Source organism: Chanos chanos, chromosome 5 (assembly GCF_902362185.1).
Source record: "Chanos chanos chromosome 5, fChaCha1.1, whole genome shotgun sequence".
Lineage (NCBI taxonomy): Eukaryota > Metazoa > Chordata > Actinopteri > Gonorynchiformes > Chanidae > Chanos > Chanos chanos.
This window is the reverse complement of record NC_044499.1, coordinates 53,581,153-53,595,761: the sequence shown is the minus strand read 5'-3', so window position 1 is coordinate 53,595,761 and position 14,609 is coordinate 53,581,153. Positions and strand designations below refer to the sequence as shown.

The 14,609-nt window shown below is 46.6% G+C and overlaps 1 protein-coding gene across 1 annotated transcript in view; it reads left to right on the top strand.

Annotated features, from left to right (window-relative positions):
* The first annotated feature begins 808 nt into the window (after positions 1 to 808).
* The window catches only part of dnmbp (dynamin binding protein), a 33,203-nt gene continuing 19,402 nt past the window's right edge, over positions 809 to 14,609 (top strand). The window contains exons 1-3 of the mRNA XM_030776043.1: positions 809 to 953; positions 1,047 to 1,169; positions 3,522 to 5,681. Coding sequence (XP_030631903.1) covers positions 809 to 953; positions 1,047 to 1,169; positions 3,522 to 5,681 — 2,428 coding nt within the window. The remainder of the gene's footprint in view (positions 954 to 1,046; positions 1,170 to 3,521; positions 5,682 to 14,609) is intronic.

Sequence of the window (14,609 nt, the reverse complement as noted above, 5' to 3'; positions counted from 1 at the left end):
TTCATTCATGTCCTGTTCAGACCATACACACGCTTCAGTAATGTCCTGTTCAGACCATACACACGCTTCATTAATGTCCTGTTCAGACCATACACACGCTTCATTAATGTCCTGTTCAGACCGTACACGCTTCATTAATGTCCTGTTCAGACCATACACGCTTCATTAATGTCCTCTTCAGACCATACACACGCTTCATTAATGTCCTGTTCAGACCATACACACGCTTCATTAATGTCCTGTTCAGACCAAACACGCTTCATTAATGTCCTGTTCAGACCGTAGACGCTGCATTAATGGAGTGAGTGGGTTTGGTCTATATGGGTCTACTGTCCGATTGTGTTTATCTGTGTGTTTGTATGCATCTGTGTGTGTCTGTGTGTGTCTCTGTCTGATTGTGTTTATGTTTGTATGTATCTGTGTGCGTGTGTGTGTCGTTGTGCGTGCTTGCACACGTGTGTAAATGTGTTTGACCATGTTGGAGAGTCTGTCTCCCTGGCCTTGGCTGGAATGAAACACAGAGCTTGTGTGGAAAAAGTAATATGTCACTGTAAAGGTGGGGTTTCTGATGACGTAGCTTCTCTGAGTAAATTAAATCTTTTTTTTTTTTAAATTTGATTATTTCAAGCTGTTTTATAGCAAGGGTAGTAACTGAATATCGGATATTGCTGCTAATTTTACAAGACAGTGAGACACCTAGTGGACAAGATATGACTACATGACTTTTGGGATGAAATTGTGGAATTTATCGAGTGTGACTGAATGTATCCACTAATGTCCCCCCCCCTCTTCCTCTCTGTCAGGAGTGATGGAGGCTGGCTCGGTGGTGCGCGCGGTGTTTGAGTTCCTGCCGAGTGTTTCTGAAGAGCTCCCTCTCTTCGCTGGTGATGTGGTGGAGGTCCTCAGTGTGGTCGATGAATTTTGGCTGCTTGGAATCAAAGATGGAATCACAGGTGTGTTATGACAGGCGTTGCATTGTGGGAAGAGTTATATCTTCATTTCTTTCTATAAACTCTACTCCTTCCTCTTCATCCTCTCTTCCCTAGGCCAGTTCCCTAGCACATTTGTGGAGTCAGTCACCATTCCCAATACAAAGCCAGGGGAAGAGCTCTATGTGTGTGTCAGTGACTTCACCTCTGCACAGCCAGGCAGCTTACCACTGAAGAGAGGTAAACACAAAATCCTAACTAACATGATCTGTGCATTCTGATGTTGAATGAAGGTCTGTGTATATATTTTTGTTTGAAATGCAGATCATAGTAATAGTGTTGTTTTCATTGCTAATATTTATCCCCTGTCTCCTTCAGCATAAGCTCCAATCTCAGACAGAAACATAATGATATATTTCCAAGGTAAAAAAAAAAAATTCCCTTTAGAGGACCAGCTGCAGCCGTTCTCTGTACTGTCTAGTGCCCCCTAGTGTCACACCTGCTTATTAGTTTGCTGTGTATCACAAACGGTGAATACTGAGCTGAAAAAATGGAAACACCAATGGAGGAGTTGCTATTTGAGAGGGCAAGTTTACAGTGATTTGGGTTTGTCCACACCTGTCTGTCTGCTACCCAGCGCTCTCAGGTGTCCAGAGTACCACGTCAGACTGGGCAGTCTAGTCTCTCTCTGACTGGTGTAAATAAGGCATTTGTATAACTGCATGCAGCTTTATAGAACTGATCTCTGATATGTTGCTGTTTCCATTGTTAAATTTGTGACCCCAGTTGATTTCAGTAAAAAAAAATCCATAGTTGGTTCTTCACCTCTCAGTTACCACTAGATGTCTCTGCAAGAGAGGTTATGTTTGTGGAGAAATGTTTTGGGTTTTTTTGGTTCTCACGGTGAGAGTTTTTTTTTTAAAGCGTCGGACTTGCGATGCTATTTTGGCACTGTTCTGATCTGTCTTAATCTGTTCGTCTGCTCTGTTCATTTCATTCTCTGTCTTGAATTTGAGCAGGTGAATGCTGTTTGGCATTGTCTTGCATGCTTTACCCATAGTGGACCATGGCATAGTGAGTACTCTCCTCTGCTTCAGTGTCGTTTGACAGCCTGCCACTGCAGGGCACGGTGTTGTTGTTAATATGAACAATGTTTTGGATAAATTACATTTCCGCTGTCAGACGCTGCAATGGCCATAAACTTCCACTCTGTGGTCTGGACACAATGGGAGGTGGGATTTGGGCTGTGTGGAATGTTACCTCTATGACCTTCAGCGGACATTCCCACTGCCTGTCAGCTTTTGGCGCCCTGTCTCTGTATATGTGCGCCAGTACTACTCTGTAATGGACTCTAATGGTTATGCTGATGGATGCTTAACTGACCTTCATAGAATTTAATAACAACAATGTACTGGTGAGTCTGAGAGAACAGTGGCATAGCTAAAGCTTCTAGTGTGTGTGACAATAGGAATTTTACACAATATGTGTCTGGCACAAAGGCACAACACATTCTTACCCAGAATATATGACTAATTAGGCTTCTGCAGTTAAGAGTGTTTATCTTTAGTCCCAGACAGAGCAAAGAAAGACAAATAAATAAATAATAGTTGTGGTATAGGTCAGCACACATTAGCCATCAGAGCAACTGCCCCTCTTCTGAGAAGTCATTTATCTCCTCTTCCTCACAGTCTCACTCTGTCTCCTCTTCCTCACTGTCTCACTCTGTCTCTTCCTCACTGTCTCACTCTGTCTCCTCTTCCTCACTGTCTCACTCTGTCTCTTCCTCACTGTCTCACTCTGTCTCCTATTCCTCACTGTCTCACTCTGTCTCTTCCTCACTGTCTCACTCTGTCTCTTCCTCACTGTCTCACTCTGTCTCCTCTTCCTCACTGTCTCACTCTGTCTCCTCTTCCTCACTGTCTCACTCTGTCACCTCTTCCTCACTGTCTCACTCTGTCTCCTCCTCACTGTCTCACTCTGTCTCTTCCTCACTGTCTCACTCTGTCTCTTCCTCACTGTCTCACTCTGTCTCTTCCTCACTGTCTCACTCTGTCTCCTCTTCCTCACTGTCTCACTCTGTCTCCTCTTCCTCACAGTCTCACTCTGTCTCCTCTTCCTCACTGTCTCACTCTGTCTCTTCCTCACTGTCTCACTCTGTCTCCTCTTCCTCACTGTCTCACTCTGTCTCCTCTTCCTCACTGTCTCACTCTGTCTCTTCCTCACTGTCTCACTCTGTCTCCTCTTCCTCACTGTCTCACTCTGTCTCCTCTTCCTCACTGTCTCACTCTGTCTCTTCCTCACTGTCTCACTCTGTCTCCTCTTCCTCACTGTCTCACTCTGTCTCCTATTCCTCACTGTCTCACTCTGTCTCTTCCTCACTGTCTCACTCTGTCTCCTCTTCCTCACTGTCTCACTCTGTCTCCTCTTCCTCACTGTCTCACTCTGTCTCTTCCTCACTGTCTCACTCTGTCTCCTCTTCCTCACTGTCTCACTCTGTCTCCTATTCCTCACTGTCTCACTCTGTCTCTTCCTCACTGTCTCACTCTGTCTCCTCTTCCTCACTATCTCACTCTGTCTCCTCCCCCGCTGCAGGTGATGTGGTCGCAGGTGAGAGCAGCACGGACAGCGTGTGGCAGAGGGGTCACGATGCCTGGGGGTCAAGGGGTCACTTTCCTGTGTCCTGTGTGAGGGAGCTGCAGCTCTCTGGCCGATCCAGGCAGTTGTCTGCACGCACTGCGGCTGCGCAGGCCTCTGAACTCCCCCCTCACGCCCTGGGCCAGGCTCGTGCCCTCATGAGCCTCCATGCCCAGCTGGACGAAGAGCTAGACTTCCGTGAAGGGGACGTTATCACAATCGTTGGCCTGCCTGAACCTGGTTGGTTCCAAGGTGAGCTGGATGGAAGAACGGGCATTTTTCCTGAAGGGTTTGTAGAGCTGCTTGGGCCCCTCCGTTCACCTCAGGAGCCTGAACTTCAGGACCAGGAGTACCTTAAACACTGTAGGACTGAGGAGGATGAGGAGGAACAGCAGGAGGAGGAGAGAGAAGAGGAAACAGAGATGAAAGAGGAAGAGCAAGGTGTATATGGAGTTGCATTATATGACTTCAGGGCTCTGGAGCCCGGTGAACTAGACTTCGATGTTGGGGACAGGATTCGTATACTTGGGACATTGGAGGATGGTTGGTTGGAGGGACAGCTCGGGGGCAAACAGGGGGTTTTCCCTCATCGATTTGTCAAATTGGAGGGTCATTTGGTCCCTGAGGCTGAGACTATAAACAGTGAAACCATTGTGTCAGAGGGAGAGGTGGAGGAGAGGTTTCCCTCACAGTACAGCTCTGATCAACAGGACTGTACAGTGCCAGAGCTCAGTGAGGAGTGGCCAATTCAAGAGGATCACACAGTGTGGGACCTGGACTTCTTTGAACAAAGGGAGGATCAGAAGGAGGACAGTGTTAATAATACACCCTCTACCACCCAGCCAAAAAATGGAGAAATAAGCCAGATCCATGGCCAATCTCAGACCCAGCTAGGAAGTCAGAGTAAGGACCGACCTCCAGCACCAATGAGTCAGGCCAGCAGAGCGAGCAACTCAACCAGCAGAGCGATGTACAGAAGCAGCCCAACTCCCCCGAGACCCCAGCTGCCTCCACGACCTAGTCTGCATGCACTCAGTAATAGACAGTGTGGCAGCAGCTCCAACTCCTGCTACAGCCAGCCTAATTTACTCCCTGTAGCTAGCACCAAGTCCATTAGCCCAGATACCACAAGTAGACCCTTACCTGGTCCCCTGCCTCGCTCGGCCTGGTCCAGAGACAGAGGTCTTCGTGCCTCCTTCGATAGCCGGAACCCTTTTCACCGAACTTCAGTTGGTTCTGAGGAGAAGCACCATCACAAGCTGACTCGTCATGCCAGCGTCAGTGAAGCTGACCTGCTGCCTAGTAGCCGTGGTGACCGCTGGGCTTTATCACATGGGCAGGGCTCTAACAGTGTCTCTAGCTCCGGCGCAGTGGAGGCTTTGGTGGCTTCAGGGGGGGATCTGGAGGCCAAGCTGTCCCAGCAACTGTTGGAGTTTGAGCAAAGCCTCCCTAGCCGCAGAGAGGAAGTGGCAGGTCGTGTAGGGAGCAACAAGGTGTCTCGCCATTTCTCCATCCTTGACTACAGCAGTGAGAGCGACATCATAAGAGGCTCCTCCCACTCCCTGCTGGAGCGCCTGTTACCCATGGTCTCCACCTCTTCCTCCATTGGCTCCTCTTCCTCATTGGAGAGACAGAAAACACTACGCCCCCCGCCGCCCCGTCCCAGGGTTCTCCGGTCACAGGGCAGACCCAGCCAACACCCACACCCTGCTCCTACCAATGGGCGTGCAGCTCCTCGTCCTTATAAACCTGCCCGCCCAGCTCCCCGCCCACCTCCTCCTTGTCCCCGACCCATGCAGCCCACATCAGGCTTCTTTTATGCTCCTCAGGATGAAGAACAGGATGAAGTTGTTGGAGAGATAGAGGAGGCAGAGGATGCATTGGAGAGGGAGGAAGTGATGGAGGTAGAGAGGGAGAGAGAACAGGAGCAGTACAGATTGCTCCTCAGGCTGCAGGAGGTGGAGAGGGACATTGAGATGTACTCACACACAGCCCAGGAGCTGCACAGCATGCTTGAAGAGGAGGAGGACGAGACGGCTCGTCAGCAGGCTCTGGAAAACCTGGAATTCTGCACCTACACTGTGGAGACACTAACACTGGAGCAGCAGCAGCTGGAAGGTGAGTGAACAGACTGACTTTTCCCTCTCTCATATCAGGTCAACACACATTCCTTACACAGACTTAGAAGCACTTCTGATTGGCTCATCTCACTTCTGGATCTTACAAATCTTTAGTTAAGTAATGCCAACTCAGCAGCCGCTTTGCCAAAATTGGAAACAGACACAAAGTCGTAAATATATCCTTTGAAAAGCAGACTTTGTGGGAAAAAGATCCACAGCAGATATATACATATCCTCAGCATTGTCATGAATCATAAGTAACTGGTCAAATTACCTAACACTGCATGAAAAGAGGTGTATCCAGACTGGAAAACTCCTGTCCACTCCTGGATACTCCACAGGTAATCAGACGTAACCAGGAGTTTGCTGCCCTGTTACGCGGACTGGAATACTCCTGGATATGTACCAGGTTTGGGGGTCTGCCTAGAGCCATTAGTTGCCATGGTGAATAATCCCCTGGGGGTGTTTGCAGGTGAACATTTGCATTTCAGACATTGGGCCACTCGGTACCCTTCAATTGGTCAAAAGTCCTACCTTGGATTGGTGGCATAATGTCATGCCCCTCCTCTAAAACCCCTCCCCACTGCTCCCGTATGTGTCCTCAGATATGATTTCACCTTATTATTATTGTTGTTGTTGTTATTATTATTGTTGGTGTTGTTGTTTTGTGCTCATAGGTAGGTTATATAGATACTCACTCACTCACTCACGCAGTCATTCTCTAATCCTAATTATGGTCGCGGGGGTTGCTGGGACTCTATCCCAGCATTCATTGGGCGAAAGGCGGGGAAACACCCTGGACAGGTCACCAGTCGATCACAGTATAGATAGTCTGACAAACAAAAATGAATTACACAAATACTTTTATTATACATAAAGAAAAAAATAATATATATATATGTATATACATATGCGTGTGTGTGTGTGTGTATGTCAGTGTACAATTTAGAATAGATTATTGCTAGGGTGGTGAGTTATAAAAGTCAGTGTTCATTTAACTGGGTGTGTTTAACTAACATGCGCACACACACACACCTTTATGGTCATAGTATTTCTTGTAGGAGGACTCAAAGTATCAGTGTGAGTCAGCATGGCCTATTTATATAGTTCATATATCTGCACTGACAGGCCCGTCAGCCGGCATCTGTACCTAACGATGTGACGCCCTGTCACTGTCGGCTCCCTGCACCTCTGTGCAGTATTCCACAGCCTGAGCAGCTCACCATTTTAGTCCTGATGCCTCCGCAGATGTCCCTGCTCAGTGTGTCTTGACCCTGGGTTGACATGTGTAACATGGATGACCTCTTTATTGTGAAGGTTGCCTTGGCCAGTGGTAGGTTTGGTAGTGGATAGGTAAAGATGTCTTTACTTCTGATGATTCTCCTTGGCGCAACATAACTGCATTCAAGGAAGTGCCCAGTTCACTGGGTGCCAGAGGTTCTTTTGATTCCAGTGAAACTGAATTGGGTTTTACTGCATGGACCACTGCGCCCGGCCTTCAGCATGCAAGAGCACCTTGTGCAGGCAATGAGATCATGGTCTGTAGTCTGCAGCCTGGCTACAAGCCTCTGTACAGGCTAAGAGAGAGTTAACACACTTCTCAGTTGCCTTTCTGCTCCCTTTCAAAAAATTATCCAGGACTAATTTGAGAGAAAATTATTCAGAAATAATTTGACAGACCAATGCAATGTTGCAAATCCTTGAGTTGTTTTCAGTTGTAGTGGTTTGTAAATGACTTCCACCACAGACGATTACACATTTTTTGTTTTTGCACAATGAGGGCTCAAAGCTTTGAGTTAATTGTGGTGTGAGGGAGGTACAAGAGTAGGTACAAGAGGAGACACGAAGGTGGAAGAAAAATATTATTTTCATTGATTTCTTCTTAATTGCTTTAGCCAGTGCATATCTCTGAGGCGTGGAATGTTAGTCGTGTGGGTCAGACTTTTCTCATATGCTCACGAAATACATTCCAGCATCACAGTGAGAGAGACCGACACATCTCTCTCTCTCTCTCTCTCTCTCTCTCTCTCTCTCTCTCTCTCTCTCTCGCGCTCTCTCTCTCTCTCTCTCTCTCTCTCTCTCTCGCGCTCTCTCTCTCTCTCTCTCTCTCTCTCTTTCTCTCTCCTCCTTAGTCCTCGTCTTTCTCCTCTATCCTTCTCTCCCTCCCTCTTTGGCTCGTCTTGTCCCATGAGGAAGTATGGTAGTACAGTGCACACAGGCTGTATGGAGAACATGGCCACTACCACTGAGGCCCACACTGGGATTAGCGCTCGATTTTGGAGCTCTTTGGTCCGGCCCATGATGCGTCTGACGGCCGTGATTGCTCATGTCCTGCAGAGCAGGCCCACACTGCCAGGTAGGACTCATGGCCCAGAAAATACAAAGCTGTTCAGGCTAGGTGGCAGGTTGTAGACCTTTTTGGCTTTGACTGCTCGACTGTCCCCTATGGAAAAGTGTCCTCTGTTTGGCTTGACTGCTCGACTGTCCCCTATGGAAAAGTGTCCTCTGTTTGGCTTGACTGCTCGACTGTCCCCTATAGAAAAGTATCCTCTGTTTGGCTTGACTGCTCGACTGTCCCCTATGGAAAAGTGTCCTCTGTTTGGCTTTGACTGCTCGACTGTCCCCTATGGAAAAGTGTCCTCTGTTTGGCTTGACTGCTCGACTGTCCCCTATGAAAAAGTGTCCTCTGTTTGGCTTTGACTGCTCGACTGTCCCCTATGGAAAAGTGTCCTCTGTTTGGCTTGACTGCTTGACTGTCCCCTATGGAAAAGTATCCTCTGTTTGGCTTGACTGCTCGACTGTCCCCTATGGAAAAGTGTCCTCTGTTTGGCTTTGACTGCTCGACTGTCCCCTATGGAAAAGTGTCCTCTGTTTGGCTTGACTGCTCGACTGTCCCCTATGGAAAAGTGTCCTCTATTTGGCTTGACTGCTCGACTGTCCCCTATAGAAAAGTATCCTCTGTTTGGCTTGACTGCTCGACTGTCCCCTATGGAAAAGTGTCCTCTGTTTGGCTTGACTGCTCGACTGTCCCCTATGGAAAAGTATCCTCTGTTTGGATACCTGCATATATCAAAATGGCAGTAATCATAGGAGTGTATAATGTATTTTCGTTTTTTCTGTCCGACTGAAATATGCATATTTGGTCATGGCAACGGTCCTCTTTGTGTAATTCGTGTTCTGTTGACAAATACAAACACACACACACACACAAATTTTCAGTTTTGATTTGTTTTATATTTATTGATCTCTTACATTTGAATTTGATTGGTTAATTTGTATCTCAGTATTTCCTCTTTGATGGCAAAGGATAAGTCTGTCTCCCCCTTCCTGTCTTTGGAGGTTTCACCTTTACGAGTAAACAGGGTGTGTATGTGTGTGTGAGTGTGTGTATGTGTGTGTGTGTGTGTGTGTGTGATTCACCTTTACCAGTAAACAGGGTGTGTGTGTGTGTGTGTGTGTGTGTGTTTCACCTTTATTAGTAAAGAGGATGTGTATGTGTGTGTGTGTGTGTGTGTGTGTGTTTCACCTTTACCAGTAAACAGGGTGTGTGTGTGTGTGTGTGTGTGTGTGTGTGTGTGTGTGTTTCACCTTTACTAGTAAAGAGGGTGTGTTTGTGTATGTGTGTCTCAGCTTTGAGGCAGGCAAGCAATAGTTGTGTTCTCCAATGAGTCCATTTGTCAGTGAGGATATCTGTGTAACTTTGAGTGCACTATGCAGGAGTTTTAAAGTCCTTCTGGGAGGGTAGTAATGAATTTTAATGAGCATTTGAACAATGGATAGAGAGGAGAGAAAAGAAACTACCGAGTTAGGGAAAGAAAGCAGACAAGACTAAGAGCAGTGTGTGTGTGTGTGTGTGCGTGTGTATGGTTGTGTGTGTGTGTGTGTGTGCGTGTGTATGGTTGTATGTATGTGTGTGTGTGTTTTTGGGTGTTTGTGTGTGTGGTTGCGTGTGTGTGTGTGTGTAAGTGTTTGTGGTTGTATGTATGTGTGTGTGTTTTAGGGAAAGAAAGCAGACAAGACTAAGACCAGGCTAAAGAGTTAATAGTGGTATTGAGTAGTTTTTGGAAAGAGTTGCTCTCAGTGTAGGTTCGATAAGGAAAGCGAGAGAGTGAAATTGAGAGAGAGACTGAGAGACCAGAGTTAGGGCCCCTCCCTAAAAAGAAACGTCTGATTGGTGTGAACTCTCATACTGCCTCTGCCGCTCCTCCTAACCCTAACCCTGTGTTTCTTTCTCTGATTCTGATGGTCGTGTGTGTGTGTGTGTGTGTGTGTGTGTGTATGTGTGTGTGTGTGTGTATGGTTGTGTGTGTGTGTATGGTTGTGTGTGTATGTGTGTGTGTGTGGTTGTGTGTGTGTGTGTGTGGTTGCGTGTGTCTGTGTGTGTGTGTGTGTGTGTGTGTGGCTGCATGTGTGGCTGCGTGTGTGTGTGTGTGTGTGGTTGTGTGTGTGTGTGTGTGTGGTTGTGTGTGTGTGTGTGTTGTTGTTGTGTGTGTTGTTGTTGTGTGTGTGTGTGTGTGTGTGTGTGTGGCTGCGTGTGTGTGCGTGTGTGTGTGTGTGTGTGTGTGTGAGTATGTGTGTGTGTGTGTGTGTTGTTGTGTGTGTGTGTGTGTGTGTGTGTGTGTATGTGTTTGGCTGCGTGTGTGTGTGTGTGTGTGTGTGTGGCTGCGTGTGTGTGTGTGTGTGTGTACACTCCTCATTAGCTGCCTGCTGCTTCACCAGCACCTTCTGATTAGAACCAGTCTCTATGAAAATGAAGCATCAAGTGTGTTCATTGCAGCCTCCCAGTTCAGTGCACTTGTCCCAGGAATGAAGAGAGGCACTATTCAGATGCCTCTGTTGGCCTGTGAGGATGGAGCTCTTTAAATAGCAGCGGGGCTGCCCTGGTGGGGTTGTTGTAGAGGGACACAGTAATACAAAGCTGCAGGACTGTCTCCCCATCAGTGTGAGCAGTGTGCAGTCCAGGGATTACTGTGTGTGCTTGTGTCCTCTTGTGTTTTGTGATTGGACTAATCAGAGTGCGGAGAGGAGAGTGTGAATGAGGCAGTCATAGACGTTGACTGGTGTCTCTGCCTCCCAAAAAGATTCAATCACATCCTGGCCTTGTGATATACAATATCATAAGAGCCAGACTCATCTGCGGTGAGACATGAAGAAAAAGACCTGCAAACCGTACAAAGCATCAAACCTCTGTCACATTTGTTTACTTGTAGTGAATGGGCATTCCTCAGTCTAATCAGCAACTATGGAAATGTCCTGAGCAGTGAGATTTTGTCTATGTACATGACACACTTGTTTTTGTTTCATTGTGTTTTTAAGGAATGGAATATTTGCCATTATCAGAAAAGTCTGTTTGTTAAGTTTAAAAGGGCCACTTTATTGTGTAAATACAGCAAACAAGAGAAAGATTTTTCTCTTGCAGTTGCGCAACAAGAATTGTGCACCTGACGTCTGTCGAGTGAAAAAATGCAGCCGAGTTTCGGTCAGGTCCGTGTGCAGTAATCTGAGATCTCCACTCTGATTAAAACAACTTGTACAATGAACTGACAAGCACTCAGCATTCTGCCTTACCAATGTCTTTGAAGTTTTTACTTGTGAAGTTACTTGTGAAGGGTGTTAATAGAAAAACGCAAACATATTTAAGGCTCTGTTTTCTCTGTTGTTTATTTTCTAGGCTGACATTTTTCCTCAGTTATTGTTGTTCATTGGAGGGGGCTTTAAAATGATTTCTTTCATAATCGCCTCTTTGGTTTGTCAGGGGGGATATACTATACAGGGGCACATGAATGGACTGTGCTTTTTTCTCATACAAAAAGATGCCATTGCCTTTGAAACCATGAACCTTAACAATAGCTCATTGTGAAGCATGGAGGCTCTCTCTCCAGCACACCATACTCTCCAGAATAATCAGCTTGTGTCCAACACTTTTCCAGGTCATTCTGCTAAAACATGAAAGCATTTTTCATGAAATCATGTGAATCTTTGGATAGTGGGCAGTTGAATCATGAAATGCTGTTTATGCAGCAAGTTCTGATTGGTTTATGCTAATGAAGTCAGGGCATAAGAGGACCTGATACTCTTTCAGATAAAATCCTGCGGTGTCACTTATTGAAAATATACAGCATATGTACAATTAAATGAAAGAAAATGTGAAATGAAGAAAATTAAACAGAAGTTGTAGAATATTTTTTAAACAAGACCCCACTGTTCAGTCAGAGACAAAGACCACGTAACAGTTTTAGTCAGAGAGGAGGAAGAGCCGTGACTTGTTTTGTAGTCTGCCAGAGGTTCGTGAAGACGGGGGGAAGGGAGGGAAGGGTAAGAAATTCTTTAAGAACAAGCCTGTTTTCCTGCAAACACAAAGCAGCCAATCACAGCCGGCCAGTTCTTGCCAATCATGTGACTCCTCTCAATAATTAACCTGTAGTGTTTCCCTCCTCCTCCCTCCTTTTCTCTCCTCCCCCTTTTTCCCAAGTCCTCCCTCCCTCCTTTCCTCCTATTGGCTTAGTGGGCGGGGAGAGACACAGAGATCGAGTTTCTCAGGACTGAGCTGGGCAGTGTGGTTTAGACAGCCTTCAGAGAGGAAGAGAGTTAGAGGAAGAGAGAGATTTAGTTTTAAGGAGAATCCGTCTGACAGGTGGGGCCGTCTGTCCTTCTGTAATGTGTGGGTTGTGGAAGCTAACGCCTGTCAGCCTATCCCTAGTAAAGCAGTGACTCTCCCACACAGAATGAAAGGCCAGGTGGCCATGGGCCATTCACTGGCCTTTGCTCCAGTGCCTTGGGAGTTTACCAGAGCTCCTCCCAGAAGAGGGAAGAGTGTGGAGGAGCTGGTGAGTGAGAGTTGGGAGAGCGAGAAATGCATCCAAATGCAGCTACAACAACAGCAGCACTTCCAGCAACAGCAACTCATTTCTCAAGGCTTCAGAGCAGCCTGGGATTACCAGCCTAACTTCCAGCAGGCCAATGGCTGCCACCAAACCAGCTGGGAGTATGAGGACTGGGACAGGGTGCTGCATGGAGACCAGTTCTTCTACCACACTCCAGACGCAGTGTATCAGCAGCCCAGGAGACCTCAGGAATGGGCTGGAAACCACTGCTTTTACGAAGGTAGGGAGGGAATAGATTACTCTGAGCCTGAAGACTGCACTGACCATGACAGATATGACTGGGAGGAAGATATTTACTGTAGAGAGTCTGGATATCAGAGGGGCCGAGATCAGTATAGTTCTGAACAGGAAAAAAGAGACTGTTATGAGAAAGACAGAGACAGGTACAGGGAAGGACAGTGTTATAATCGCAGAGGCCAGAATTATTACAACCGCGATGTAGAGGAGTATGACCACAAACACCAAGAGTACTATGACGACAGGAGAAAGAACAGGTGGGATTACAGAGATACAGAGCAGTACGACCGCAGAGAGAAAGACCATTACGACCGCAGAGAGAGAGACTATTACGGCCGAAGAGAGAGAGACCACTACGACCGCAGAGAGAAAGACCACTACGACCGCAGAGAGAAAGAGCAGTATGACCGCAGAGAGAAAGAGCAGTATGACCGCAGAGAGAAAGACCACTACGACCGCAGAGAGAAAGACCACTACGACCGCAGAGAGAAAGAGCAGTATGACCGCAGAGAGAAAGACCACTATGACCGCAGAGAGAAAGAGCAGTATGACCATAGAGAAAAAGACCACTATAAACACAGAGATTCAGAACACTATGACCACAGAGAGAAAGATAATTATGACCGAAGGGGAGACAGTTACTATGACCGTAAGGAAAGAGACCAGTATGACTACAGGAGAGATGAATGCTATGAACACAGAGACAGGGGCGAGCAGAAAAAAGGACGTTATTATGACAGGTATGACTATAGGACGGAGAACAGGTATGAGCCTAGAGAAAAGATGCGATCTGAACTCTGGAAAGGAGGTCAGAATAACCGCAGGAGAGAAGACCAATACTGCCGCAGTGAAGGGAGTTGCTACGAGGAAAGAAATTTTGAGGGCCAAGAAAGGAACAACTCTGACCCTAAGGAGCGCCTCAGGAGAGAGGGACGCTATGAAAACAAGACAGACGGTTATAACTGTAAAGGAAAGGAATGTTGTGAACCTATCGAGGGTGATAGCCTGGACCACAGGGAACAACATAAAACTGATTTTAAGGATAAGGGCCACTGTCAGCGTCAAGACATGAACCAGTCTAACCACAAGGAAAGAGACATTGACCAGTCTAACCACAAGGAAAGAGACATGGACCAGTCTAACCACAAGGAGAGAGAGACTTCGGACTGTTTAAGAGGTGACTTTAATGACCACAGAGAAACGGACCACTATCGCCAGACAGAGGGAGAGCACTTTGAGAAGGACCACTATAACCAAAAAAGCCTTCTCAGAGATATACGTTCAGTTTCCACTGAGCAGACGTGGCAGGACTACAGTGATGATCACAGGAGAAAATGTGATGAGAATATTAGCCACAAACAGACAGTCAGAGGCCGAAGGTCGTATGAGGACCCTGTCACGCTACGCTATGACCACTTTCAAAATGACGGCCTGTTTCCCCAAGCCTCAGGAAAACTGGACTCAGATTCGGAGAATTATGGAAGGAGCCGGAAGCCTGTGTATGTGGGTTCACTGGACCGGAATAGTTTCTATCGTAAGACAGCACCTAGCTCTTTCAGGAAGTCTGAATTTGCCCTCAACAGGAAACAGAGACAAGGTAAAACAAAGAAGCTGAATGAATTTTCATGGAAAAATATGTTAGTAGTGAGATAATAGGATTAAAATGAAAAATGAATGTAGAATATTCTATAAACAAGTCTTCCAGTCTTGTGTGGTGCAGTGTTTATTTATGGCCCATCATAAATAAACACATAAATAAACACCACAGTTGGCTGTCAGTGTCTAAACATGCAGCATGCAAACAT